This window comes from Trichomonascus vanleenenianus (assembly GCF_965637985.1).
Source record: "Trichomonascus vanleenenianus strain CLIB 3782 genome assembly, contig: TRVA0_003S, whole genome shotgun sequence".
Lineage (NCBI taxonomy): Eukaryota > Fungi > Ascomycota > Dipodascomycetes > Dipodascales > Trichomonascaceae > Blastobotrys > Blastobotrys vanleenenianus.
Genome location: NW_027481884.1, coordinates 464,408 through 489,208, shown reverse-complemented (window position 1 = coordinate 489,208; position 24,801 = coordinate 464,408). Strand labels below are relative to the sequence as shown.

The 24,801-nt window shown below is 50.1% G+C and overlaps 11 protein-coding genes across 11 annotated transcripts; 6 read left to right on the top strand and 5 right to left on the bottom strand.

Annotated features, from left to right (window-relative positions):
- Positions 1 to 755: 755 nt before the first annotated feature.
- Positions 756 to 2,098, bottom strand: FAL1 (ATP-dependent RNA helicase FAL1; the record flags this gene model as incomplete). The annotated part of the gene is made up of 4 exons (XM_076682593.1): positions 756 to 1,873; positions 1,930 to 1,940; positions 1,986 to 2,022; positions 2,071 to 2,098. 4 exons carry the CDS (start codon positions 2,096 to 2,098, stop codon positions 756 to 758), a joined length of 1,194 nt encoding a protein of 397 aa, XP_076543376.1.
- A 337-nt stretch (positions 2,099 to 2,435) lies between these two features.
- DAS2 (putative uridine kinase DAS2) lies at positions 2,436 to 2,978 on the top strand (the record flags this gene model as incomplete). The annotated part of the gene is made up of 1 exon (XM_076682592.1): positions 2,436 to 2,978. The coding sequence occupies one exon, from the start codon at positions 2,436 to 2,438 to the stop codon at positions 2,976 to 2,978; it is 543 nt and encodes a 180-aa protein (XP_076543375.1).
- A 960-nt stretch (positions 2,979 to 3,938) lies between these two features.
- TRVA0_003S04698 (uncharacterized protein) lies at positions 3,939 to 6,122 on the top strand (the record flags this gene model as incomplete). Its single annotated transcript, XM_076682591.1, has 1 exon — positions 3,939 to 6,122. The coding sequence occupies one exon, from the start codon at positions 3,939 to 3,941 to the stop codon at positions 6,120 to 6,122; it is 2,184 nt and encodes a 727-aa protein (XP_076543374.1).
- Positions 6,123 to 6,833: 711 nt separating this feature from the next.
- Positions 6,834 to 7,563, top strand: TRVA0_003S04676 (uncharacterized protein; the record flags this gene model as incomplete). The annotated part of the gene is made up of 2 exons (XM_076682590.1): positions 6,834 to 6,884; positions 6,937 to 7,563. 2 exons carry the CDS (start codon positions 6,834 to 6,836, stop codon positions 7,561 to 7,563), a joined length of 678 nt encoding a protein of 225 aa, XP_076543373.1.
- A 30-nt stretch (positions 7,564 to 7,593) lies between these two features.
- Positions 7,594 to 9,018, bottom strand: NPR2 (nitrogen permease regulating protein NPR2; the record flags this gene model as incomplete). The annotated part of the gene is made up of 1 exon (XM_076682589.1): positions 7,594 to 9,018. One exon carries the CDS (start codon positions 9,016 to 9,018, stop codon positions 7,594 to 7,596), a length of 1,425 nt encoding a protein of 474 aa, XP_076543372.1.
- Positions 9,019 to 9,670: 652 nt separating this feature from the next.
- HSP60 (chaperone ATPase HSP60) lies at positions 9,671 to 11,410 on the top strand (the record flags this gene model as incomplete). The annotated part of the gene is made up of 1 exon (XM_076682588.1): positions 9,671 to 11,410. The coding sequence occupies one exon, from the start codon at positions 9,671 to 9,673 to the stop codon at positions 11,408 to 11,410; it is 1,740 nt and encodes a 579-aa protein (XP_076543371.1).
- Positions 11,411 to 11,942: 532 nt separating this feature from the next.
- On the bottom strand, positions 11,943 to 14,552 carry TRVA0_003S04610 (uncharacterized protein; the record flags this gene model as incomplete). The annotated part of the gene is made up of 1 exon (XM_076682587.1): positions 11,943 to 14,552. The coding sequence occupies one exon, from the start codon at positions 14,550 to 14,552 to the stop codon at positions 11,943 to 11,945; it is 2,610 nt and encodes an 869-aa protein (XP_076543370.1).
- A 1,382-nt stretch (positions 14,553 to 15,934) lies between these two features.
- FMO1 (thiol-specific monooxygenase) lies at positions 15,935 to 17,418 on the top strand (the record flags this gene model as incomplete). The annotated part of the gene is made up of 2 exons (XM_076682586.1): positions 15,935 to 15,965; positions 16,061 to 17,418. The coding sequence occupies 2 exons, from the start codon at positions 15,935 to 15,937 to the stop codon at positions 17,416 to 17,418; spliced, it is 1,389 nt and encodes a 462-aa protein (XP_076543369.1).
- Positions 17,419 to 17,696: 278 nt separating this feature from the next.
- On the top strand, positions 17,697 to 18,764 carry TRVA0_003S04566 (uncharacterized protein; the record flags this gene model as incomplete). The annotated part of the gene is made up of 1 exon (XM_076682585.1): positions 17,697 to 18,764. The coding sequence occupies one exon, from the start codon at positions 17,697 to 17,699 to the stop codon at positions 18,762 to 18,764; it is 1,068 nt and encodes a 355-aa protein (XP_076543368.1).
- A 300-nt stretch (positions 18,765 to 19,064) lies between these two features.
- TRVA0_003S04544 (putative NADP-dependent mannitol dehydrogenase) lies at positions 19,065 to 19,946 on the bottom strand (the record flags this gene model as incomplete). Its single annotated transcript, XM_076682584.1, has 1 exon — positions 19,065 to 19,946. One exon carries the CDS (start codon positions 19,944 to 19,946, stop codon positions 19,065 to 19,067), a length of 882 nt encoding a protein of 293 aa, XP_076543367.1.
- A 3,314-nt stretch (positions 19,947 to 23,260) lies between these two features.
- On the bottom strand, positions 23,261 to 24,664 carry YSC84 (protein Ysc84p; the record flags this gene model as incomplete). The annotated part of the gene is made up of 1 exon (XM_076682583.1): positions 23,261 to 24,664. One exon carries the CDS (start codon positions 24,662 to 24,664, stop codon positions 23,261 to 23,263), a length of 1,404 nt encoding a protein of 467 aa, XP_076543366.1.
- Positions 24,665 to 24,801: the final 137 nt, after the last annotated feature.

Below are 24,801 nucleotides of genomic sequence, written 5' to 3'. Positions count from 1 at the left end.
CAGACGAGGAATCCCCCCTTGGAATCCTCGTTTTTCTTTCGTGGCTCTCCGGAGTCACCTGCTTTATTTTGATAGTATCATGCTCTAGTACTTCGGGATTATCATTACACTCTATTCTTCATAGAGGGTAAAAAGGGGACGTTCTCTCTCGAAAACAATATTGCCTTGTCCTACAATCCTCTCGATGACCTCACGAATAAGTCCAATGAGCACATCATTTGAAAAGTTGACGACAGATGCTGACCGCGTACTCGCTATACTAGGTATTTTTTCCCGCTAAGTGAAGCGAATATCGCTCATCGTATGCCTGTACGTTTGTGCCATGGAGTTTATTAAGAGGAACATTTTTGTATGTTATGTATTCAGTCGATCGAATTACGAATAACGGCTTACTTATAGTAGTTGCCGTATGCCTAGTGTCACGTCATGTAGGAAGCTATAAGAAACTATTACAATCCTTAATTAAAATCGATCCACTTATCTTCAAAATAGCCTACCAAAATAATTTATGCCGATTTTATCGCATCCCTTTTGGACAGCCGTGAAATGGGCATGATATGAACATGCTAGCTCTTTAGGTTGATCTCCCATAGCTCGACAACTCCATATTTTTTTTTTTTAATTCGCTTGAACTAACGAGGAGAGATATAAGGGTTGAAAGCCCGGATCTTTCTTGAGGCTCCTGGTAAGAACCCCCCAAAGCTGGTTAACATTATGGTACAAGTTCTTAGAAGAGCCAGCTCTTCGAAAACATGCTAGACCAGATCATTGAGGTTGCTTGGCATTTCGTCAATCTGTGTACTGTAGTACTGTTCAATATCATGCAGAATCCTCTCCTCCTCATCAGTGACAAAGTTGATTGCGACACCTTTTCGCCCGAATCGTCCAGATCTGCCAATTCGATGAATGTAGTTCTCTCGGTTAGTTGGCAGATCGTAGTTAATTACCAACGACACCTGCTGCACATCAATGCCTCGCGCCCACACGTCGGTGGAAATAAGCACCCGCGAGCTGCCCTGTCGGAAGTCCTGCATAATATTATCTCTCTCAGCCTGGGTCATGTCACCGTGCATCGAGACTACCGTAAAGTTACGCTCTCGCATCTGATCCGCAAGCCAGTCCACCTTTCGCTTCGTGTTACAGAAGATAACGGCCTGCGTGATGGTCAAACTATCATAAAGATCACACAGCGTATCCAACTTCCAGTCTTCCTTCTCGACAGCAATAAAATACTGCTTCAATCCTTCTAAGGTCAGTTCGTCACGCTTGACAAGAATTCGAACCGGGTCGGTCATGAACTTTGTCGTCATTGTAAGCACATCGTGCGGCAGCGTAGCACTTACCACGACTACCTGTGCCGAAGGGGGCATGTATCGATAAATCTCATAAATCTGGCTCTGGAACCCGCTCTCGAGAAGTGTATCAGCCTCATCGAGAATGAGCATCTTGATCTTCTTCGTGCTCAGGTGGCGGCGACGGATCATGTCCGCCACTCGGCCAGGCGTGCCTGATACAACGTGCTGGCCCCGATCGAGAGCCTTAATGTCTTCTCCTACGCTCTTGCCACCCACACAGGCGTGACACTGGACGTTCATGTAGTCTCCCAGTGCCATAATGACGTTCTGGATCTGAACAGCCAACTCTCGCGTCGGACTCAGCACAATCGCCTGGGGCTCTCGATTCCTAATCTCCACAACATCCAGCATGGCAATTGAAAAAGTGGCCGTTTTACCCGTACCGGACTGGGCCTGGGCAATAGTGTCTCGTCCGCTCATAATCTGAGCAATAGCACGACTTTGAATAGCACTGGGGTACTCGAAGCCGTATGCGTAAATGCCTCTCAGCAAGTCATCCTTCAAACCCATATCCTCAACTAACCTGTTAGCTTTCAAATACTCCTTCTCCGAATCAAACACTGATTATACATACACGAAGAATAGCTGTCTTGTTAGTAAACCTGAGATAGATAAAACCGTCGTACTTACATTTTGACGCCTTCCGACGAACTGAACTCAAGATCATCTTCAAAAGTTAGTAAAAGAACCTCACTGCACTAATGTAAGAACCTACCATCTGCTTCTCGGTCGAATTCTGACATTGTTAATCGTTTTTTTGGTCGCTAATCGTTGCTGATTGAAGTGACTATCGGTGATGGTGAAGTAGATTTTTTCGAGACATGCCGCAAGCCGCGTATATTTCGGGCTGAAAGCGTTTATCTCAGAACGCCACCGTCTACCGCCAATTTTAAGGGCAGCGTCGACGACGACCGGCAGTGAGAATTAGAGAGAGCAGAAATGCGGAAAGGAGCGCGAGAATGGATAATTCTGGTCGCGGGTGGCCATGCGGCTGGGAAGAAGACTGTGTGCCGTGACCTGGAGAAGCGCTTGAAGCAATTGTCCAGCAAGGACATTCCGATCCAGGTGACGGTGCTTCACATGAACGACTACCTCGTAGCTGGCAAAGAGCTGGTTAATAACCCACAGCGGGTAGATTTCGAAACCCTCAAGGTCCGGCTCGAAGATCTCCAAGCTCTTGATGACTCTCCTTCTGCTGTTCAGAGCATTGTTATTGTAGAGGGGCTCTATGCGCTGTATGATCAGGAGATCAGAGACAGTGCGATTATGAAGGTGTTTGTTGACAGCGATGCTGATACACGGCTGTCGCGGTGGGTGTTAAGGGATACCAAGGGTGATGAGTCAAAGCTGGGTGCCATTCTGGAGTGCTATCTAACGAAGGCACGGCCTGAGATGAACGAGTTCATTCTGCCGACCAAGCAGTTCGCTGATGTCATTCTGCCACGAGGCTCGGAGGAATCTGGAATTGAACTTATTTCTACGGGCGTATTGGACCGGATCAAGGAGGACCTTTATGTTGAATCTGCAGGCCACCATATATTGCATTCTGGGGATTCGTCTGTTGTAGATTTGCGCAAGGAGTCCTTTTTAGAGCAGAGCCAGCGGTTCTATGATGTGTCATAACGATTTACGAATACATATTATAGATTGTTTCAATATTTATCGTATATTATTGTTTTAAAGTCTATTGAATGGCGATGCCGGAGCTGGAAAAGCTTAGGTAAAGAGGGTGTTTTCGTACATTAGCAGTATTACTTTCTTGTCAATTGGGGCCAAGTAATTGTGCCCCCGAGGCCAGCGAAACAATTCTTTAAGAAGGCTAAAAGTGTGGCACTCTTCATAGCTTATGATATATATTGACAATATGACATTCATGTTTCCATTCATCACAGTGTACGGTAACACAAATCGGTACATTATATCCAATAAAAGCCTAGCATTACAAATATATAATTGTTTCACTTTGGCCATGATATATAAGTAATGAAGGTTACTTTTTGATGGTCAAAACCCTCCTCAAACGATCTGTATAACGAGGTACCCGGTAACTTTACTCTACCGGTACTCTCTTGCTGCCAGTATTTAATAACGAGGCTACAGGTTCACTGACAAAAAAGGGGATTAATTAATAAGCTGTATATAGCTGCACATGCTCTCTCTCTATGTCCTTTCATTCTTAATTGAAATTTAGACGAGGCAGAACGATATTTACCTTTGAGCCCGTGCCTACCGAGGATATCGTATTAAGGTATCATTTCAATTTTTGCTACAATATACCAATCTTGTGTATCACTGTACTCGCAAATGAGTAAGCTAATATTAATGTAGTCACGATAATGCCCATAGATACTACCGATACTGGTACACTGTCCAGTCGGTACTGTATGACGGTGTTGGGTAGATCAACGCCGACAGATTGATTATTACCCGTGCCTGTCGGCTAATACAACGCTTTTTTTCCAAACTTTAGGCCCCAAATAATCGCTCCCAACACCTCCCCCGAAAACTTAATTAATAAAATAATTTTTTATTCAAATAAGCTTGACATATTGTGTGTGCGCGAGTACGAACGTGCATGCGTGCATGCATATTGTAAGCTTGTGTTTATCAACGACTATGAAGAGCTCCAAGAAAGGGTACTATACCAATGATGCTACCCGTTACCGGAGGAAACAAGATGCAGCTGAAAGAGAGAGAAAGCGGGCATTACTGCTAGACCCTCAAATATGGGAGTTATCAGCATCTAAATTGGCCAAGAAGCACGGTTTGACTAAAGCTAAAGTCCAGTACGCCCTGAAAACTGGCCGGGTTGCTTCTTCTTGCACCAGGGAGCAAGAGAATGGCTATCTAGAACTGCATGATGAGCAAGCACTAGCTAAGCACATCAGTTATTTGCTCAAGATACTTAAGGATCCAGTACCGACTTCAATTGTCAATCAAATGGCATATTCTTTGAGACGAGATAAGGATGCTGGACCCCCTGATGCATCATGGCACAAACGATTTCGCAATAGACACGACTTTGAGAGCCAATTGGCACAAATTAGAGACAAGGGCAAAGCAAAAGTTGATTGTAAAGATATTGAAGAATGGATTGAAGAAAATCACGACCTTTTGGATGGCATTCCTCCAGAAAACATTGCCAATATGGATGAGACGGGATTTCAAATTGGCGCTGACAGAGCACATTATGCATACTCGGATGCTGCCTCTAATAGATGGACTTCGGGTACAGTCAGAAGAGAGCCAGCAACTTCTATTGAATGCGTTCTTGCTAATGGAGTTGCCTTGCCACCATTTGTTATTCTCAAAAGACTGGCGCTATCTACAGTTGGAAACCTCCTTTGTCCTTCTGATGGAAAACCAACAGGATGTGAAGAGTGGGGTTACGACAGCACGGATACGGGTTATAACTGCATAAGAGTTATGCTCAAATGGCTTGACCATTATGATGAACACAGCAAAGTCCATGCAAATCCCGAAAAACCTCGAGTTCTTTTGATGGACAATTTTTCTGTACATAAGCATGCCGAGTTACAGATAAAGGCCAAGGATATGGGAATTCGACTTGTTTTTCTTCCGCCAAATACCACGGATAAGATACAGCCCTTGGACGTGAAGATCTTTGGCCCTTTGAAGTCAAGCTATTTCTCCACGTCGTGTGCCAAAAAGTATTTCATCTCCGTGCTCGGACCAATCACTAGAGCCCGTAATAGGGACAATTGGATTGAAAGCTATCGGATTGCGAGAGAAAAGGTTATGAAGGCAGAAAAAGTAAGCAATGCTTTCAAGGTAACCGGAATTGTACCATTTGCTCCCCAGAAAATCACGTCGAAATATTCTAGTTTAGGGAAAACGACATTCCAAGAGGAACAAGAGGAACACCATGGTATAAACTTGGATATGGTGAACAGGATATTAGGATTGACAGGTTCGACTCATCGTAACTTCAGGCACTCATATTTACGAGTTCTAGCCAGTTACTTGGAGAACAAAGTCCATGAAATTGATAATGAGGAACAAATTCAAGAAATCGTGAAGAATTATTTCGACGAACACGATTATGAAAATCCTGAAAACCCCGGACCTGGAAAGATGAAAGAAAAGAGAAGCAGCGAAGTCTTGCCAGAGACGGAGTCTCCTGAAGCTCTTGAAATTGTGAGTGAGGCCATAGACTCAGAAGATGAAATCGGAATTCGGGAGTCCGAGTTGGAATCACAATCGCCACGGTTTTCGACAGCAAATTTCAGCTCCGTTAATCAAGCGCAGGAATTCCCTTCGTCCCCACCGTCGACACCACCGTCAACACCACCCCCCTCTTCAACTCCACTTACGCCAAGAAGGCAAATCATGTTTAAGGCTCCTGTCTTCAGCTCACCAACTATTGAGCATTGGGAGGAAGATGTGGCGCTATTGCACAATACAATGCACTCGGATTTATCTGGGTACATGGAGCCCAACTCAGAACCATATCGCGATATCTCTAGCTTTGATGAGGCTATGGAGGTGGTTATCTCGCAAAATGCCTGCAATAGAAATTTGAAGGCTATGCTGGCTCAAAAACAGGAAGAGTTAATCAAGTTTGACAACTTTTGTGAGAAAATGTTCAAGGAATTCAAAAAAATACGCCGAGAGTGCAGCAGCCTGGTCACTTCCTCAATGGGTTCCATGGTCGAGACTACCCAGAATACGGGAAGGAAGAAACGGAAAGTTACACCGCGTTTTACAGAAACGAGTGCCCCATCGGCTAAAAGGGGGCCAGGATGACCAAGGAAAAATCATTCGGATAACGACAAATCAGAAGGGCCCGAGAAGGTAAAGAAAAGACGCGGAAGGCCACCTAGACCGCGTGAAATAACAGAGGAGCTTGAAAACAGTACCGGGCCGAGGAAACGAGGACGACCCCCTGAGCCTATGCTTGTTGAAAAAGAAGAAGAAGAAGAAGAAGATCAAGATCAAGAATTTTATGGCTGTGAGGACAATGATGACGAGGAGGAGCAAATGGAACTGCCGCAAGGGCGAAGCGGAGACGGCGATACTAGCGGTTCTACTGAGAACAATCCCACTGGGACTGTTTGGACCAAAAGTCTCAGGTCACGGCATATTTCTGATGTATATTTAAGTGAATTCGATGTTTTTTTCTATCTATTTTGTGTGTAAACATTCAATCTTCAGTCTATCGTAGTGGTGATTGAATAATTTAAATCGCCAAAGTTTATCGAGTATATATCGGTGAATTAAGTTTTAACTTGATTCTGGGAGCGGTTACTTGGGGCCTAAAGTAACGTCGGGAAAAAAAGCGTTGTATTAGCCGACAGGCACGGATACCTGATACACCTTATCGGCACAATAATGGTATCGAAGCTAACCTTTAAGGGCGACCGCCCTAAAAAGCGGAAGAGCAAATCCTCAGAGGAAAAGAAAAATGCCAAAGTTGCCAAATCAGAGGACATACCAACAGACAACGACTCAGACTGGATGTCGGCTGCCAAGTTGGACCACTTGAAGGGACCAGTAGTTCTCATTTCAGTAAGTGAACCACCTTGTCGATATAATACATAAAGAATGCTAACTAATTTAGACAAGCTTTGATGAGAAGATGGCGATATCAGCTGATACCGATGGTGACGTATTTGTATCCAAAGATATCGATGCTACACACGAAGAGCCTAACGATGTTCGGCAGGTATTTATCCTGCGATCGTTGAACTTTAGTACGGAAGATTTGCGAGCTGGATTCAAATCGACCGAGGAGCGTACGAAATATGCGCTCAAGTCGCCAAACAAGACATTTCTATCAGTGAGCAAATATGGCACTGCTAGTTGCAAGGCGACTGCAATTGGCCAGAATGAGACGTTTACGCTGGTGCCTTATCCAGATGGCTGGAAATTGAAAACTTCTTTCGGGACTTGCCTCTCAGTCATCAAGGAGGGCAAGGACCGTTTCAATGTTAAGGGCACCGACGAAGATAGTGAAAATGGCAGCAGCCTCTTCACTTTGAAGGTCCAGATCAAACATGCCAAGGGAGAGTCGGATGAGCCCAAGATTGACATAACCAATATTTCGAGCTCAGAGCTAGAAAGACGTGCTGGCCGCAAGCTGTCATACGATGAAAAGAAATTGCTTAAGCGGGCGTATCGTGATGGGACGTTGAACGAAGCATTGCTTGACTTGCGCCAAAAGTCGTCTCATGATACCAGATGCTAGTAATAATACCTTGATTGTCAAGCGAGATGATTAGACACTGACAACGGTCCAGTCCCCTCGTTTTTGGAGTAACATTTCGACCTCCTCCTTGGATAATCGCAAGTCTGTACAGATTGAATCGAAATGCTCCGGGACGTTCATGATCCGCGATATGACTGCCTCTATGTTTTTCTGCTCTTCATCGGCTTCACCATGCGACAAAGTCCTTTTGTCCATTCTCCCGGCGGTTCTCCCATGACTCTGGCGGCGGGCTGTCGGTCGCGGGGGCTGATTTTGCTGATGGCGGTGGTGCTGCTGATGATGATGATGGTGATGGTGATGGTGATGGTGCTCAACTGTGGAATCAAATATAGGATAGCAGTAGACTCTATAAATGAGACCCTTAATGACGCCAAACGACAGGAACCGCCGCACGTCAATACCGCGGAATAGCTTGCGGTTGGTCATGTACCACTCCCGCACGGTCTGGCCCTGGTTAAGCGTCTTATACAGGTAGAATAGCGTAGTCTGTGACGGCGCCCCCGCAGCAATGGCCGACCGTGTCGTTGAAATCGATGACGAAGAGGAGAAAGAAGACGTATTTACTGACGACGGGAATCCGGCATGTTTAGGCTCAGGCGGAGTGTAAACGTAAGCCTGACACTCGCGGAACATCATGGGGTCTGTCAAAAACAGAGAAATGTCTGCCGTAGGCGCATATATATTCGAGAACTGGAACAGGTCCACGACAATGATGCACCGGTAATGGATCAGATGCTGGATGCACTGGCAGGTGAGCTTGTAGTCTGCATCTGCCAGATCGGCGATCTGTCTAATTGAATTGATGCCATTGATGTATGGCACAATCTTCTCCATTGTTGGGTCCCAGTTGTCGTCCATGAGCTTCTCAAGCTGAACAGTCGAGATCGGTACGTGGTAGTACTTGAGCTCTGGCGGTGGTGGGAACAATGGAAACAGCTTCATATCCACGGTATTCGAGTCGTCAATGGGGATCATGCACTCTGAATAGTTGTTAAGGTCCTGGTATATCTGCTCAATGATGTTACTAATGGTATTGAGGCTCGAGGTCTGCGACAGAAACTTGTTCTGCTCCTCCAGCGCCATGAACATCTTGGCGAGCCGCCTAATTGGCATCTCAAATACTGTGCTCTCGGCATCTGCAGGGAAAATGAATGCAAAGTTGAAAATAAACGAGTTCCGAACGTATTCGTGGCCGTATATGTGCACGGGGAAGCCCACTATGCGATACTGGCCAACCCTGCAAGTCACCAGCCTATTACAAAGCTGCGGCTTGGGGATCACGTAGTTCTTGACCCAGTCGAATTCAAAATACGGCGCTGACATAGCTGCCGTCTCCTCTTCCGAGCCCTGGACTGGCACGACCGCGCCTTGCGGGATCTGGCTCAGCACCTTAGACCCTTTAATGGGGTCAAATACAGAGTAGAATATGCCCATTATTGGGCTAAACCCGTTTAAATCCATCCTTTAACTGCAACTTGACTTCACCTTCGCTTCCCTCTGCTGTGGAGTGCTATCTATCTACCGCTATTTAATCCCGTTTTGTTGCGACATTGCGACATTGCGACTTTTGGTCCTCCCAACCGAGTCCCAAGTCGGTTAATTATGCACGTACGTTTACAATGTTAAGTTAAGTACCCGGAGTACACCTCCACACTGTCTCCCTCCTACATGTCACTCTGCATTGACGACATGGATCAAGATAAGTCAATGGCGTTCAATTGAGTTTGGTTCAAGTAGGCTTATAGACGTAGACCTGGGGGGCCAGCCCCCCAAACCCCAGTGGCTCCACCTCCGGAGATGAGAGCAGTTGCAAAGGACTGGCGGGAAATCTCGAGGGTCTGCGGCGTCTGTTTCTGTGTGCAGTGGGTGGCGAAACAATGACGCGCGCGCACGCGCGCGGGGGTTAACTTAACTCTGCGCAATTAAGCGGAGGAAGACCGGAGATGCGACCGTGAAATTTCAATTCCGTCCAAAAAGCGAAAAAATCGTTTTCCGCGGAGTTCTTTGAAATTCTTTCGCATCTCCACATATAAGCACCTTCCTCTGCTCGAGAAAAATCCCGTCTTTTTTCTTTGAGAACCCCACAATGCACAGAGCAATCTCTCGACAGGCTATCAAGCAGACCTCTGCGCTGCGATCCGCGGCCGGCCAGGTCCGGTACTACTCCCACAAGGAGCTCAAGTTTGGCGTCGAGGGCCGAGCTGCTCTGCTCAAGGGTGTCGACACTCTCGCCAAGGCCGTTTCCGTGACCCTGGGTCCAAAGGGCCGAAACGTGCTCATTGAGCAGTCTTTCGGCTCGCCAAAGATTACCAAGGACGGTGTCACCGTGGCCAAGAGCATCACCCTCAAGGACAAGTTTGAGAACCTGGGCGCCCGACTCCTGCAGGAGGTGGCTTCCAAGACCAACGAGTCCGCCGGTGACGGTACCACCTCTGCCACCGTTCTCGGCCGATCCATCTTCACCGAGTCGGTCAAGAACGTTGCTGCCGGCTGCAACCCAATGGACCTGCGACGGGGCTCCCAGGCCGCCGTTGAGGCGGTTGTCGAGTTCCTCCAGAAGCACAAGAAGGAGATCACCACCAGCGAGGAGATCGCTCAGGTCGCCACCATCTCGGCCAACGGCGATACCCACATTGGTAAGCTCATTGCCAACGCCATGGAGAAGGTCGGCAAGGAGGGTGTCATCACCGTCAAGGAGGGTAAGACCATTGAGGACGAGCTCGAGGTCACCGAGGGCATGCGATTCGACCGGGGCTACATTTCCCCATACTTTGTCACCGACACCAAGTCGGGCAAGGTTGAGTTTGAGAACCCAATGCTGCTGCTCTCTGAGAAGAAGATCTCGAGCATCCAGGATATCCTGCCATCTCTGGAGCTCTCCAACAAGATGCGACGACCATTGGTCATCATTGCTGAGGACATTGACGGTGAGGCTCTTGCTGCCTGCATTCTGAACAAGCTGCGAGGCCAGGTCCAGGTCGCTGCTGTCAAGGCCCCAGGCTTTGGCGACAACCGAAAGAGCATTCTTGGCGACATTGCCGTCCTTACTGGCGGTACTGTCTTCACCGAGGAGCTTGACATCAAGCCAGAGAATGCTTCCGTAGAGCTTTTGGGCACCTCTGGCGCCATCACCATCACCAAGGAGGACACCATTATTCTCAACGGTGAGGGCGAGAAGCAGGTCATTGCCCAGCGATGCGAGCAGATCCGAGCCGCCGTCAACGACGCTACCACCACTGAGTACGAGAAGGAGAAGCTCCAGGAGCGACTCGCCAAGCTTTCTGGCGGTGTTGCCGTCATCAAGGTTGGTGGCTCCTCCGAGGTTGAGGTCGGCGAGAAGAAGGACCGATTCGTTGATGCGCTTAACGCTACCCGAGCTGCCGTTGAGGAGGGTATCCTGCCAGGCGGTGGTACTGCTCTGCTCAAGGCTTCTCGAATCTTGGAGAACCTCAAGGCTGAGAACTTTGACCAGCGATTGGGTATCCAGGCCATCAAGAGCGCCATCACCAAGCCTGCTCGAACCATTGTCGAGAACGCCGGCGGCGAGGGCTCTGTCGTTGTTGGCAAGCTCATTGACGAGTTTGGCGAGGACTTCAACAAGGGCTTCAACGCTGCCACTGGCGAGTACACCGACATGATTGCCTCCGGTATCATTGATCCATTCAAGGTTGTCCGAACCGGTCTTGTCGATGCCTCTGGTGTTGCTTCTCTGCTTGCTACCACCGAGTGCGCCATTGTCGACGCTCCAGAGCCAGCCCCAGCTCCAGGCGCCGGCATGGGCGGCATGGGCGGCATGGGCGGTATGGGTGGCATGCCAGGCTTCTAAGCAACCTAAGCCTGCTAACATTATATTTTATTATTATCGTGTACATAAAAAATCCAATTTCGTTTGTATATAATCAATCCCACTTCTTTACTCCTCAGAGCGAGCTACCTGGTGGATTCCAAGTCTCAATTGCAGATATACAGTGCCGGTATAGTGTCTTCGTTCCCCCCCAATTGTACTGTAGCAGTGGGGTGCATTCGAGGGCCAGCCCTCGAGCTCCCGTAGCTGGGGGCCAGCCCCCAGACCCCCGTGTCTTGGGTGATGGTTACAGCGTTACAGTCTTTGTTACACTGTTACAAAACCCCTGTTACAATCTGTTACAGCTCACATCTCTGCTCAGAGGATATCAACCTTAAAGCCAAGTTGATAAAGCAAACATCTCCGCGAAGCGGAGCCCCAGGGGGGTTTGGGGGGACTGGTCCCCCAATTGTACTCAAGACTCGATGAGTACAGTACGCGGAGCTTCAGGGGTGTTCGCAGAAGATTGCTAGTGGGAGTTCGATATATATAATGCATTGAAGTATACAGGGTTTTAGGCCTTTCGGCGACGACCGGTAGTGGTCCTGCTTCTAGAGAGGGTTGTCGATGCACGGGAGTACATGGAGGCGGCTCGGTTGACGTCAACGGCGGTAGTGAGGCCAGTAACCTCGTTGTTATCGCCGCTGTGGGTCCCGTCAAAGTGAGGGATCTCGTGGGCCGTCTGGTCGGTCGTAAGACCGGCGGTTGCCTCCTCGGATGATGGGTCAATGGCTCGTCGCATGCCCATTGGCGACCTCTTTGGCGGGGCGTCAACCGGTGAGTCGGCGTCCTCGCCCTGCATGATTCGTGGTCGGCTGTCAGCGACAATAAACGGCAAACCAGGCTGGTTGAAGGTCTCGTTTCGCCGTGGCACGTGAAGTGGAATCTCGTTGACGCAGCTTGAAAGGAAGTGGATAAGCTTGGTTCGTCGGAGGCCGTACAGGGTGCCGTCTCGGTTGTTGGACCGGAAGGTGACCGAAACGCAGAGACTGAGCTGGTCGAGATCCGGATAGTCGATGCAGTTGAAGTAAGGGTTTGGCATGAAGTCTCGCGAATTGGCGTCGAGGAACTCGTCGAGACGTGCCTTGAACAGTTCGAGATCCTCGGCCGTGGTCTCTGGAACTCCAAGGGTGAGCGTGAAAGCGGTCGTCATGGGGCCCGATCGAGTAATGTTATTGACCCACATCGTGTTGAGCGTGGCATTGGCGCACTGGGTGCGCTTGCCGGTGGAATTGAAGGTGAAGGTAGTGTACAATAGCGAGATTTCGGCCACAACAAGCGGAGTAACCCCCTCTGGAAGGTTGATCTCGACAAGATCGCCCACATCGTACGGGTGCTTAACAAACAGGAAAACGCAGGCAGAGAGGATCTCGGCAGCCGTCGTGGCAAATACAAACGACAGGGCCAGCAGAGTTGAGCCCAGAGTCGCCAGGACAGCACCCACGCTTGGAGCCAGCATACCAATGAAGATAACAATGATGATGATGCCCACAACAAACAATAGAACCGAGTGGAGCTTGCTAATGGCCGAATCGACATCCCGCAGAGACTTGAAGATCGCCTTCCGCTCCTTGGAGATACCCTTGACCGACAGAACCATTTCCTCGAGGGTCAGGTTTCCGTTTCCGTCGACGTCCAAAATTTCAAAAACGGCCTCAGCGTCGGCCTTGGCCTCTTCACCCACGACTTCAGCCAGATCCTGCACTGTGAGTTCGTCTGCGTCTTCAAGAACCAGCGAGAGCCAGATTCGGTTGGCCAGGACCTCAGCAATGTGGGAGCTCGACAGGGCATCCAGGACCATGTTGTACGAGCTGGCCTTGTTGGAACCCTGGATACCAGTGATATCGCGGCCCACGTTGCCCAGGACCCTCGATGCGCCCCCTACAACCTTGTTAATGTTTCCAACAACCTGCTGGACGTTCTTGTTTTCAACGAACTTGCGCGCAATGCCACCGGGGAGACCCTTGGTCTTGAGCATGAGGGCACCAGCGTCCAAAATAACGTCTTCTTGGGCGAATTCGGGAGATCCGTGCGGGAAGACCGAGTAGGCAGCATCGAGCATCTGGGCAAGTACTCGAATAGCCAGCTTGTTATCCTTGATTCGCTTGGCGAACCGCGTTTTGTGGAACGAGACAGAGATGAAGTGGATAAGCAGCCGCTCAGCGAAGTAGACAAGCGATGAAATCAGCAAAGCAACAAGAATGTTCTGGACAGTCGACTGCCACGGCTGAGTGCCGCTCTTGTCGACGATGGCATGCGGGTTTTGCGTCATGATGGGCAGGAACGTGATCATCGATACGAGCGCCCACATAACCAAGCTCAGGGCGGTTTCCATGGCCACGAAGACCGTCGAGTACTTCTTCCATCCGGGGTTGACAATGCCCACCAGGATCCTGAAAATGGTTGGGGCAGCGTGGGCGATGAACCGCGAGATCCACAGGAAACCCCACACGACCTCAAGCCAGATGAAGATCCACTGGATGCGCGTCTTGCCAAGTGCCGCGTCGTTGTTGCCCCAGGCGCCAACCGCGAGTGGGATGAACAGGATTGCCGCCAGCGGGAACCAGTACACAAATGCTCGCGTGAAGAGCGTCTTTGAGAGAAGGGCCACATAGATGTTGCGCAGGGTACGCACAAACTTGGAGTCGCGTTTCTTCTTTCGTGTCTTCTTGGGGAGGTTCTTGTGCCCTCGACGGCCCCGACGCTTGGTGACACCGGTCTGCTCCTGTTCAAGCTCTTCTACGACGTCTTTAATGTCGGTTATGGACTCTTCGTCTTCGGATTCCTCGTCAATGGGAAGTAGTCGCGAGGTTGTGGAGTGCAGAGCATATGACTGGGTGTCACCCTCATCATGCTTCTCTCCCTCACGGTTAGGGCTAGTGTCGGTGGAGCGGCGCGTTCCGGAGAAGAAAGACCGGAGGGATCGAGCTCGTGAGGTCTCTGAGCTCCCCCGCGGCTCCTGCTCGAGATCAGGGCTCAGCTGGTGGTTTGGTGTGTGGTGTCCTGTTGCGTACGGGTTGTCCAGCTCGTAGGCAGGGGTCCCTGGCGTGTAGGTCAGAGTAGGAGGAGGCGGTCGAGGCGCCTCGAACTCGTTCAGCTCGAAGGGCGGCTCTCTCTGGGACATTTTATCCGAACCTAGCTCGTAGCGAGAGTATAATGGTCAAATAGCCCGAGTTTAAAAAGGGGGGTAAAATGCCGCAGACTATGCAGATTTTTCGAGATTGGGTCTAAATAAGATTTACCGAGTCCAGGGCTTAAAACAAAAGGAGTGACAATTTCAAACCTAGAAAAAAAACCGGTTCTTTTCAAATAAACGAGTCTTGTCGAGGGCAACGGACTTATGGCAGGAGGGAAACGCAAAATATGTGAGGATCTTATATCCTAGGATCGATGAGCGAAGGATCTGCAGCAATCTGCATGGCCGATACAATTACGCCCCAGGAAAGACAATGATCGACAGGACAGGTCCTAAAAATACCCCGTTCTTGGAACTCCCCTTACCCCTTTCTGGCGTGACATCATGGCGATCTGGTTGGAATGCCGGGTCTATATAACCTCCTCCGCCAGGCTAAGAGAGATAGAGTTTTGATCATGGGTGGTGAGATTTAGGCAGGTCATGGTAGCCGTATTTGGAGCAACTGCAAGCGGACCTGCTTGATACGTGCGCCGGTTAACGAAGTCGGGTGGGCCACCTAAGTGCATATGCTGGTGTCCCTCGGCGAGCCCTTAACCTGCGACGATCTATAGCAACCCCTCACATAACCCTTTCTACTTGTTACTACATAGTACCGGTCTTATTATTATCACTATACTGTAATGTCAGGGTGGTACCTTAATATGAGTCTAATAGAATGTACGACGCGCCAAGAATCTTGAAACTTTTCACCGCGTTTCGAAGTCACACAGAGCCTGGACCTACGCTTGTTTCTTACACTCAGTTTCTGTTCCACTATAGTTCGAACCGTTTGAACTCGTCTTAGGCGTGCAGGAGTGCCTGATGAGGCGTCCCATGCCGGTTGTGCCCGGGTTCCACCGCCGCATGCCGTTAATTACGCTGGAATGACGTTGGACTGCGTACTCCTCAGCACCTGCTTAAGGCCCCTGAAATTGCGACACATCAGTTGTCGTGGCGATAGAACTGCGTATTATTATCTGTTTCAATTGTATAGATAGATAATACGTAAATGCACGAAACTACGCGCTACACTAGTACAGTAGTAGCCTTCCACTGTTGTAGCGTGCTTCATTATTTGCATTCAATAGTACCAGCACCCCAAAGTAAGAGTAACTTTGCGTGCGTTGCACGCGGCAAAGAGGCGCGGCGGAGGTAACGGAGGTAAGTATAACTTGAAGTCACGTGAGTTTGAGAAAGACCGAGCTCGGACGACCGGTAGTGGAAGTGGATGAAATACGACCTTAGAGGACTTAAAGACTTATTATATCGATATAATACCTTTAGACTATAATATATATCCCCCTAGAAGACCTTTGAAGTATTATTTGCCCATGAAACGGACAGAAAAAATCGCAGTAATAGGTTAGTCCCCTCCGTCAAGCTTGATCCGATGAATGCGACCAGCAGATCACATAAATTTTAGAAGTCTGGAGAGTTGATGGCTAACAAATGATAAGGAGCGGGACCTAGTGGTCTAACTGCCATTAAAACACTGCTCGAAGAAGGCGTTTTCCACACCATCAAATGCTTCGAACAGAGCGACCGAATCGGGGGCCTGTGGAACTACAATGATAGCCCCGCCTACGCCACTGTGCCGTCCGAAAACCCCCATACCAAACTAGACAACTGGTCGAGCGCCATGTACAACGTCCTCGAGACTAACGTCGTGGCCCAGGCCATGGAGTACAGTGACCTGCCGCTAGCATCCGAATCAACTCCAATCTACATCAAGCGGCAAAAAGTACTAGAATACGTCCACGAATATGGCTCGCAGTTAAAGCAGTACGTCTCCTTTGGCCATTTGGTTGAGAAAGTCGCCAAAGACGACTCCAACGGCCGCTGGACACTGCATATCAAAGACTCGCACCACGGGACTACCACTCAAGAACAATTTGATGCCGTCGCCTTTGCCACGGGAAACTTCAACATGCCCTTCCTGCCAGACCGTAAAGGCCTCAAGCAATGGTCTGAGCAGTTCCCGGGCTCTGTAATCCACTCCAAAAGCTACCGTCACTCTGAGTCCTACAAAGACCAGACGGTGCTCATCGTGGGCGGAGCCACTAGTGCCTACGATATCGCCGGCCAATTAGCGGGCACAGCGCGAAAAGTGTACCAGTCAATTCGCAGCCGTAAAGTGTCGCCCTTTTTAGGCCGCGACGACGTTCACTATCTCCCCGACATTGCCGAGTTCGTCGCTCCCAAAAAACAACTCATTGACGAAGACGGAAACACCATTGACGGTGTAGACTCGGTCATCTTTGCTACGGGCTACCTGCGGTGGTACCCGGCGCTCGATGACTCGGTCAATCAGTCATCCCGCCCCGTCGTCACGGACGGAGCAAGGTTGCACCATGTCTTTGAGCATCTGTTTTATTCGGTCGACCCGACCCTTGTCTTCCTGGCGACCCCCAGCAACATTGTGCCCTTCCCGTTTGCCGAAGCCCAGGCGATGTATGTGTCGCGGGTATGGGCTGGGCGGCTTCTGCTTCCCCCATTGGAAGACCGACTGCGGTGGGAAAGAGAGCGCGTCGAGTCGCATGGCGACGGCCAGGCGTACCATCAGTTGCTGTTCCCAGAGAACTTTGATGTTGTCAATGAGATTGTTGATCGCATAAACACTAGCACGCCGAGTGACCTGAGCACTAATGATGGCCGATTGCATACATGGGGCCAGGAGGCCCGCCGGATTCGAGGGCACACCATCCAATTGAAGGCGGGACACGAGAAGTTTAAACACAAAATGGGGCGTCCCGCCTACTCCATTGACGAAATGATCGAACAGGGCTGTTTCGAGTGGGACCCTTCCATTGAGTAGCCCCTCTTCTACCCATAATACCAAAGGCTTCAGCTCGATGAATTTGGTAATAGTTGTGGTGTATTCGAGGGCCAGCCCTCGAGCTCCCGTAGTTGGGGGCTCTGCCCCCAAACCCCCGTCAGCCAGACCCTCCGCAGAGCGGAGCTAAGTAGGGTTTGGTACTGACTCGTCGAAGGGGAGCCCGGGGAAGTGGAGAATTTAGATTAAGCTTATGAACTAAAACGGTATAAACAGATAGAAATGGGCTTGTTTTGTCAAGATCACCAAAATAAATAGTGATGAGCTCTTCAGACAGTTCGAGTGAGATCGAGACGTCTCAAGTAGAGCTAACCAGTGGCCCCATCGTGTCGCTCTTCGTGGGCGACCTGCCCGAAGATACCACCGAGCAAGACCTGTGGGCCCATTTTGCACACTACAAGCCCAGCATCAAGTCCGTCAAGGTGCTGCAGTCCAATTCAACCTATGCCTACCTCTCCCTGAGTAATGAGGCCGCTTCCTACAGCATTATCGAGCAGCTCAATGGTACCCTCATCAAAGGATCGCCATGCCGCATCATGAAGGCACTCAAGCAGCACGAACTGGAGAAGATCAAGTCGGGTGAGTCGGAAAGCAACCTTTTCGTCCGCAATATCGATCCCTGCGTAACCCACCGGGAGCTCTACCGCACTTTCTCGGTATTCGGCAAGATCGTCTCGTGTAAACTCGACTCAGCGCTCCATCGGGCGTACGTGCTCTACACTTCAGACCAAGAAGCCCGGCACGCCATTGCCCAATCAAACGGCATGTATCTGGGTAAACAACCGCTCCAGGTGACTCGTTACCTCCCGCGAGCTTGCCGACAATTGCTATTTACGAGCCAGACTTGCGTCGTTGTCCAGTATCCCCCTTCCAGCTCTGGCGCCGGTGGGTACAGTGAGCAGGATATATACGCGCTGCTTAGCCCGTTTGGCACCATCCACTGCTCGTACTTCCCGGCTAATGGCTCGCTCGGCTACGGATATATCAACTTCAAGTCCGAGCTCGTCGCCGCAGCCGCAACAGTGGTCGTCAACCATGCGGTGAAGCCGCTCCGCATGCGGCTGTGCGGCTCGCCGGACCAGGCGCTGCTGCGGCGCGCCTTTGTCATAGTGAGCAGCCGCACGACCCGCAGCAGCGTCGCGGCGCGCGTCCGGCGGCTCGCTGGCGGGGACGAGCTGACTGCGCTCATCCCCGGCGAGTGCCTTGGCTGTTGCTGCACAATTGCCGCTTTCTCTCACGAACATGTGGCATACCGCGTGCGGTACTTTCTTGCCGACCCTTTGCTGTGGATTGAATCCCTCCGCGTTGCGGATAACTTAACTTTGTAACTCCCAGCGTAACAAAACTCCGTAATAACATTGTTACAACTCTCCCAGTAACAGCGTAACAAACTTCCAGTTACAGCGTGACAGCAAGACCCTCCCCTTGGGCTCCACTTCGCGGAGGATATGAACGCTTCTGTTTGGTACAATTGGGGGGGCTAGCCCCCCCCAAACCCCCCCTTGGCTCCGCTCCGCGGAGGGTTTTGGTTGAATGGGGGTTTGGGGGCTCTCACTACGGGAGCTCGAGGGCTGGCCCTCGAATAAGAAGCGGAGGTTTGGGCAGTGAGGAGATAAATTAGAATAAAATTACAAGACGGTGTAGCCACCGTCGATGACGATGTCGGAGCCGGTGCAGAAGGCGGAGGCCTCGGAGGCGAGGTAGATGCAGGCGCCGGTGAGCTCGTCGGGGTCGCCGAGACGGCCCATTGGGGTTCGCTCCTTCCACTCGTTGAACAGAGTGGTGTAGGCACGGTTGAGGGCGGTATCCATGTAACCGGGGGAGATGGAGTTGCATCGGATCTTGTGAACGGCCCACTCGGCGGCGAGGGACTTCATGAGGTGTCGGACAGCGGCCTTGGAGGCGTTGTAGGCGGACTGGGGCTGTGGCCAGTTGACAATGTGGCCCGACATGGAGGCGATGAAGACGACGGAACCGCCCTGGCCTCGGGCGATCATGTGCTTAGCGGCGGCCTGGGTGACCAGGAAGGAGCCATTGAGGTTGATGTCAATGACTCGTCGGAACTTCTCGGCCGGGTACTCCTCGGCGTGGACAAGGTCGGCGACACCGGCCGAGTTAACGACGATGTCAATCTGACCGAGGTCATGGACGACCGCCTGGATGACCTCCTCGACGGACTTTTCGTCTCGCACGTCGACCTTGTAGAACTGGGCCTGGACGCCGTAGCCTCGGTGCAGCTTCTCAATGGCGTCGAGACCGAGCTCTTCCTGGACGTCGAGGATGGCGACACCCTTGAGGCCCGCGGAACAGAGGCCCTCGGCCATGGAGAAGCCAAGGCCCCGGGCACCACCGGTCACCAGGGCGACCTTTCCGTCGAGACGGAACTTGGTGAGGAAGTTCTTGGCCTCGAATGGCACCTCACCGGCCGCAGCATTGGCGATATCGGCCGCAGAAGGGGGTGGAGGAACGACCGCGCTCTTAGCAGTGTTGGAAGACCCGCTCATTGTCATTTACTGTTATGTGTGTGTATGGATCGCTTGCAATGAACAAGGAGAGGAGAGAGAGCCGGGGGAGCCTGGGCAAATAAATAATGGACAGAAAGAAGGAGACTTTTTTTTGTTTCCAAATGCCCAGAAGGGGAGGGGTCTTTATAGTTGAAATTTCAGCACCCACTCGATCTTTTTTCCCCCTCCCCGCCCTTCGATTAATCCGGGGGCGTGGTGGATGCGCCCCGATATGTGCCTCCTTTGTGGACACATAACGCATACTGTATCTCCATCGCATGGAGAACCGACAACGGGCTCCCCGGTTAGTGGTCCGAGCTACGGGGGGGGACCTGACTCATCATTTATCTCATTTTGGCCGAAATATCCCTTTGATTGATTGATTGCTTCGTCTTTGAAAGAAAACGGCATTTTTTTGTTTGTTGTAGGGGGGCTTTTCGAAGGGGAGGAGGATTATGCATCGGAAAAGGGTTGCGAATACATGGGCGAATGGGCTCAGGGGATTCCTCTGGGCAAGATAGGCTGGGGCCTGCACTGCGGGTTGCTGCCTTGCTGCTACATTTGTAACCCTCACACCCCATAATCCGAGAAGGTCGGACGTACTATGTTGAGCCCGTCAAAAAGTAATACACCTCGTCAATAGTCGTGGGGTTTACCAAATTATCCAATTACTGTAGCATCCATACAAATCAACCATTTTTGGTTCTACAATCATGAGATCAGATGAGGTATTTTCTGGGATGTTGGGGGTAATTAATGGAGGCATCACATTCCATAACTTAGTTATGGGTAATGGATAGCTTTCCGGAAGTAGCTAGAGCGATGATAAGATCGACGAGGCCCTGATCTGCAACCTATGATATTCCACTGTAGATACGTATTACCGTTAGGCGAGGAGTGGAAAATTTTTCATCGGCATTTGGCCAAATGGATATGATCCATTGGATAGATCAAATAGTAAATATTACCGATAGTTTCACAAGAAGCGCCCATGAAAAGCCTGGTCAATTTGAATTACAGGTAGATATTATCCGGAAGCGATGGGTGCCATGAATCAGCCACGTATCGTCACTAAAATTGGCAGTTTCTCCGAATTTTTGCGCGGGTATCTCGTGGCAGAGAGCGTTGAGAAGGGTTTCACTGGATGAGTGTTGTGCATATCTGAGATTTTTTCCCCCCTCAACAGGCGGTTAAGCAGCCATTTTTTACAACCAACCTGCGCCGTTTAATCATGGGCCATGCTGGGCTCCCTCCCCCCGGACCCCAGCTTCGGAAAAAAAATAAAAAACAGATCATGGGCTAGCGGGGCAACTGCCAAATGCATTGAAGCAGCCAGCGGGGCAACTGCATTGAATTACATACTGGTAGTCAACCTCCGGGCTTAAGAAAGAGATGAGTTGATTGGGTAGATATCAGACGTGATGCGAATAATTCTGGCAATGGCGTATGTTATGCTTTAGTACACTCTGGAGAGAGAGTCTGAGCACATTGCGGTAGATTATACCCGCTAGTATCAGAGTACCAAGAACCATTGAACATCGAAATGGTAAATATACTAGTAATGATCAACAATCGATATCGATTGATTGACTAAAGCTACATTAGATGAAACTATAGAAGGGTGCGGAGAATGCTACAACTACAGTAGATGAAACTATAGAAGGGTGCGGAGATACGGTTTGATAGACACAACACATGAATGAACTGAATAATCCAGAAACACATAATACAGAACGAACCGGATAATCTAATGGAGCTGCATTGCCATTCCGGGATATGTAGCAGTGTTTCCGTTGCATATTTGAGAGAATTGGTACTTAATGCCCCTCCATTGCCCCTCTCTTGCCCCGCGGCAGCGGGCTTTAATCGGAATATTGTTACGTGCTCCAACGGTGTTGCACCGGAATAGTTAGGAACCTGGTATTATACAGTAATCTTTGAATAAAAGCCCGTTGCCTAGGGTGAAGCTAATTTATGGGTAGTAAGGTGATTCATGTGCTACGCTACTGGTACTCCGGCAATCCACTTCTAAACCGTACCATTTGGAGTAATGTGCAGGCTTTAATCAATATGAAGCAGGCGGGGCCCATTACTAACTAAGTTAGTACAATGCAACGGTTTTCGGATTAATATCGCATTCATCAAGCCGTTTTTTCGTAATATTGATCATCGTCTTGCGTATCACGGATCATTACACAGTAGAAGAAACATGCAGGACATAATATTGATAGATACAAGAGGGGCAATAATGGGGGATCTTCACAGTTAGGGTGAGACCCACCACCGTAGCTATAGGTAAAGAGCGCATGAACTAATGAGGCATTGGTTGCGAGATACATCTAACCAGTTAAAACTCTAGTAAAAAAAAAGATGCAAAGATAGTCAAGAAGAATTGGCAGGCCTACAGATGTGAAGGGCTAGATGTCTAATTAGGCAGTTGTCATGAGTACCTGTCAGAGAAGTACCGTTACTTGAGACGTTTGCAATTAGCGTATAACTATAACATGTTACCGTACATGTTACAGGTGTAATACAACCAAATACGAAAAAGTAAAAAATCATGCGGATGGACATACAATACCACACGTACCAAAATAGGTAGACCTTTTTATGGCTAAATACCAATATGATAACGATAGCTCCAATTGCCTATCGCTGGAGGGTTGACTTGAGCATTTTTTGTTGAAGCAGTGGCTTCACCAGATGGGATGTGCAGATTCATGCGATATATGAACTGTACTTCATTCAGAAGAGATAAATGCAGATGTGATATATAAGCTGTGCTTCGTTAAGATGAGATGTGTGCAGTTGAGAGGTTTCAGTCAGATAGAATATGAGTTGGAAAGACAAAGTAATGGACTTGACAGTAGGAGCCGAGTTGAGCGATCATTCACGATCATTCAGAAACAGAGTAAAAGAAATTGAGAATCAAATTGACCTGATACAGGGCAATAGAACGAGCTGGAAAAATGAATTTGAGCTGAGCGGTGGGAGATTCATTCAGATACAATAATAATAATAATATATTTGCGTCTAGTTGAGGCCTTAGGCCAGAGACATCACTGAATACATCACTGAATTCATTCAGATACAGACCAATTAAAAATATTGGGAAGATGAATTGAAGTAAAAAGTGGAAGATACAGAATACAGTGTGTGTACTACATTGTACAAAGATAAATTATGAACAGTGAGGAGTTTGCTTCAGTCAAAAAATATAGACAGTCAAAGAAAATGGTAGAAAAACATGGCTCAAGACGGAAATATATATAATGCGTTAGATAAATTGGCCCCCAAAAATGAATTGGCCAACAATACGGTTAGACAAGTTCAACATAGTTGGCCGGGAAGATGCCTTCTTTGCCGGCAATGCGCCCCGTCCACCAATCGTCCGTCGATTCGCTCTTCTTTACAATTGTAAGCACATCACCCTTCTTGAACGGTAAATCGCCGTCCTGCTCACCGTCAAACGTATACAGCGCCACAGCTTTAACACCGCCTTGCTGTGACTCAGCCTCCTGCCGCCGCAGTACCTCTCTTTCCCGGTCCATGCGCCTCTCCGTGTCGTACCGCCGCGGCGCATCATCATCATAGTCATCGTTATGCCGGTTATTGCTATTGCGGCTATTGCTACCCTGTCGCGGTGACTGAAGTCCGTAATCCGGCTTGGGCGCCGCCGGCCGCCCTGGGTTGTCCGAATACGTAGATCTAAACTGCCTTCGCGCAGAATTGCTACCAAAATCGTCGTTATCATCAGCGTTGTTGCGTCTCACGCGCCGACTGCTGTTGTTGCCGCGAGCTTGCTGCGGACGGTCATAAACGTCGTCCTCCCACGATGCCTCGCGCCCAAGCGCTGACCGCTGGGTGCGGCTGTCGTGCGATGACGGCTCGTACAGATCAGACTCATATGCGGCGCCACTGCCATTGTTGTTATTGTCATCGTACTCGTCGTAGTCTCTATTGCGCCGCGAGGATCGGCGCGACCCGCGGCCCCCGGAGCTCGAGTCGCTGAACTCGTCTGGAATGTCGTCGTAAAACTCATCATTGAAGTCGTCGTACTCGCTACGTCGGCCCTGGAAGGCGCGCGACTCCAGCACCATGAACAGCGGGTCGCACGCCGGCGGTGGGTCCACTCTCCCAGACAGAATCTGCTTGGCGGTGCAGTTACCGCCGTAAAAGGCGCGATTGGCATCGCGTCGCTCGATCAGCACGGACCCTTCGAGCGACACACCGGCGAAGAGGCCCTTGGTCTTAGCGTACGAGAAGACAGCCGCCACCGACTTGAGCGATGCGCTACCGGCGGCCTCGGCATTTCGCCCAATGGGGCCCGCCGCCAGCGACACATTGCCACCAAGGGTGATCGAGCCCGCTTGTGAGAACGACTCAACGGCGGCACGCGTGTTCAAAATGAACACAAAGTCCGTCAGTTCGGCGCCAATCTGGCCGCCCACGCCGGCGCCGGCGGTTACAATGGCCGAGGGCGCCGACCACGACCCATCGGGCAGACGGGCTACGATAATGCCCGAGCCAGCTCGCCCACTGAACAGGAAGCCCGCCTTGAGCACGGTGATGATGGCGAGGCCCTTTGCATGGGCGAGAATTTCTGGCGGAATCACCGAGTCGGCGCCAAAGAACTGGTTTGGTTTGATGAAGGACGCCAGGATCTTGGCTCCTTTCTTCGCCTCCTTGGCGAGGCTTCGCGGAATAGGGTTGTTGATTCCCATCGGTATACTACAAATGCTATGCTTGTGAAAATATGCTACGAATGGCGGTCCGTTTTCTACGTATTCCCTTTGGTTTTGAAGTGACGTGAAGAGGGGGAATGAGATGGGTTTGTTCTGGGGTGGTTGGGTGCTCCCCG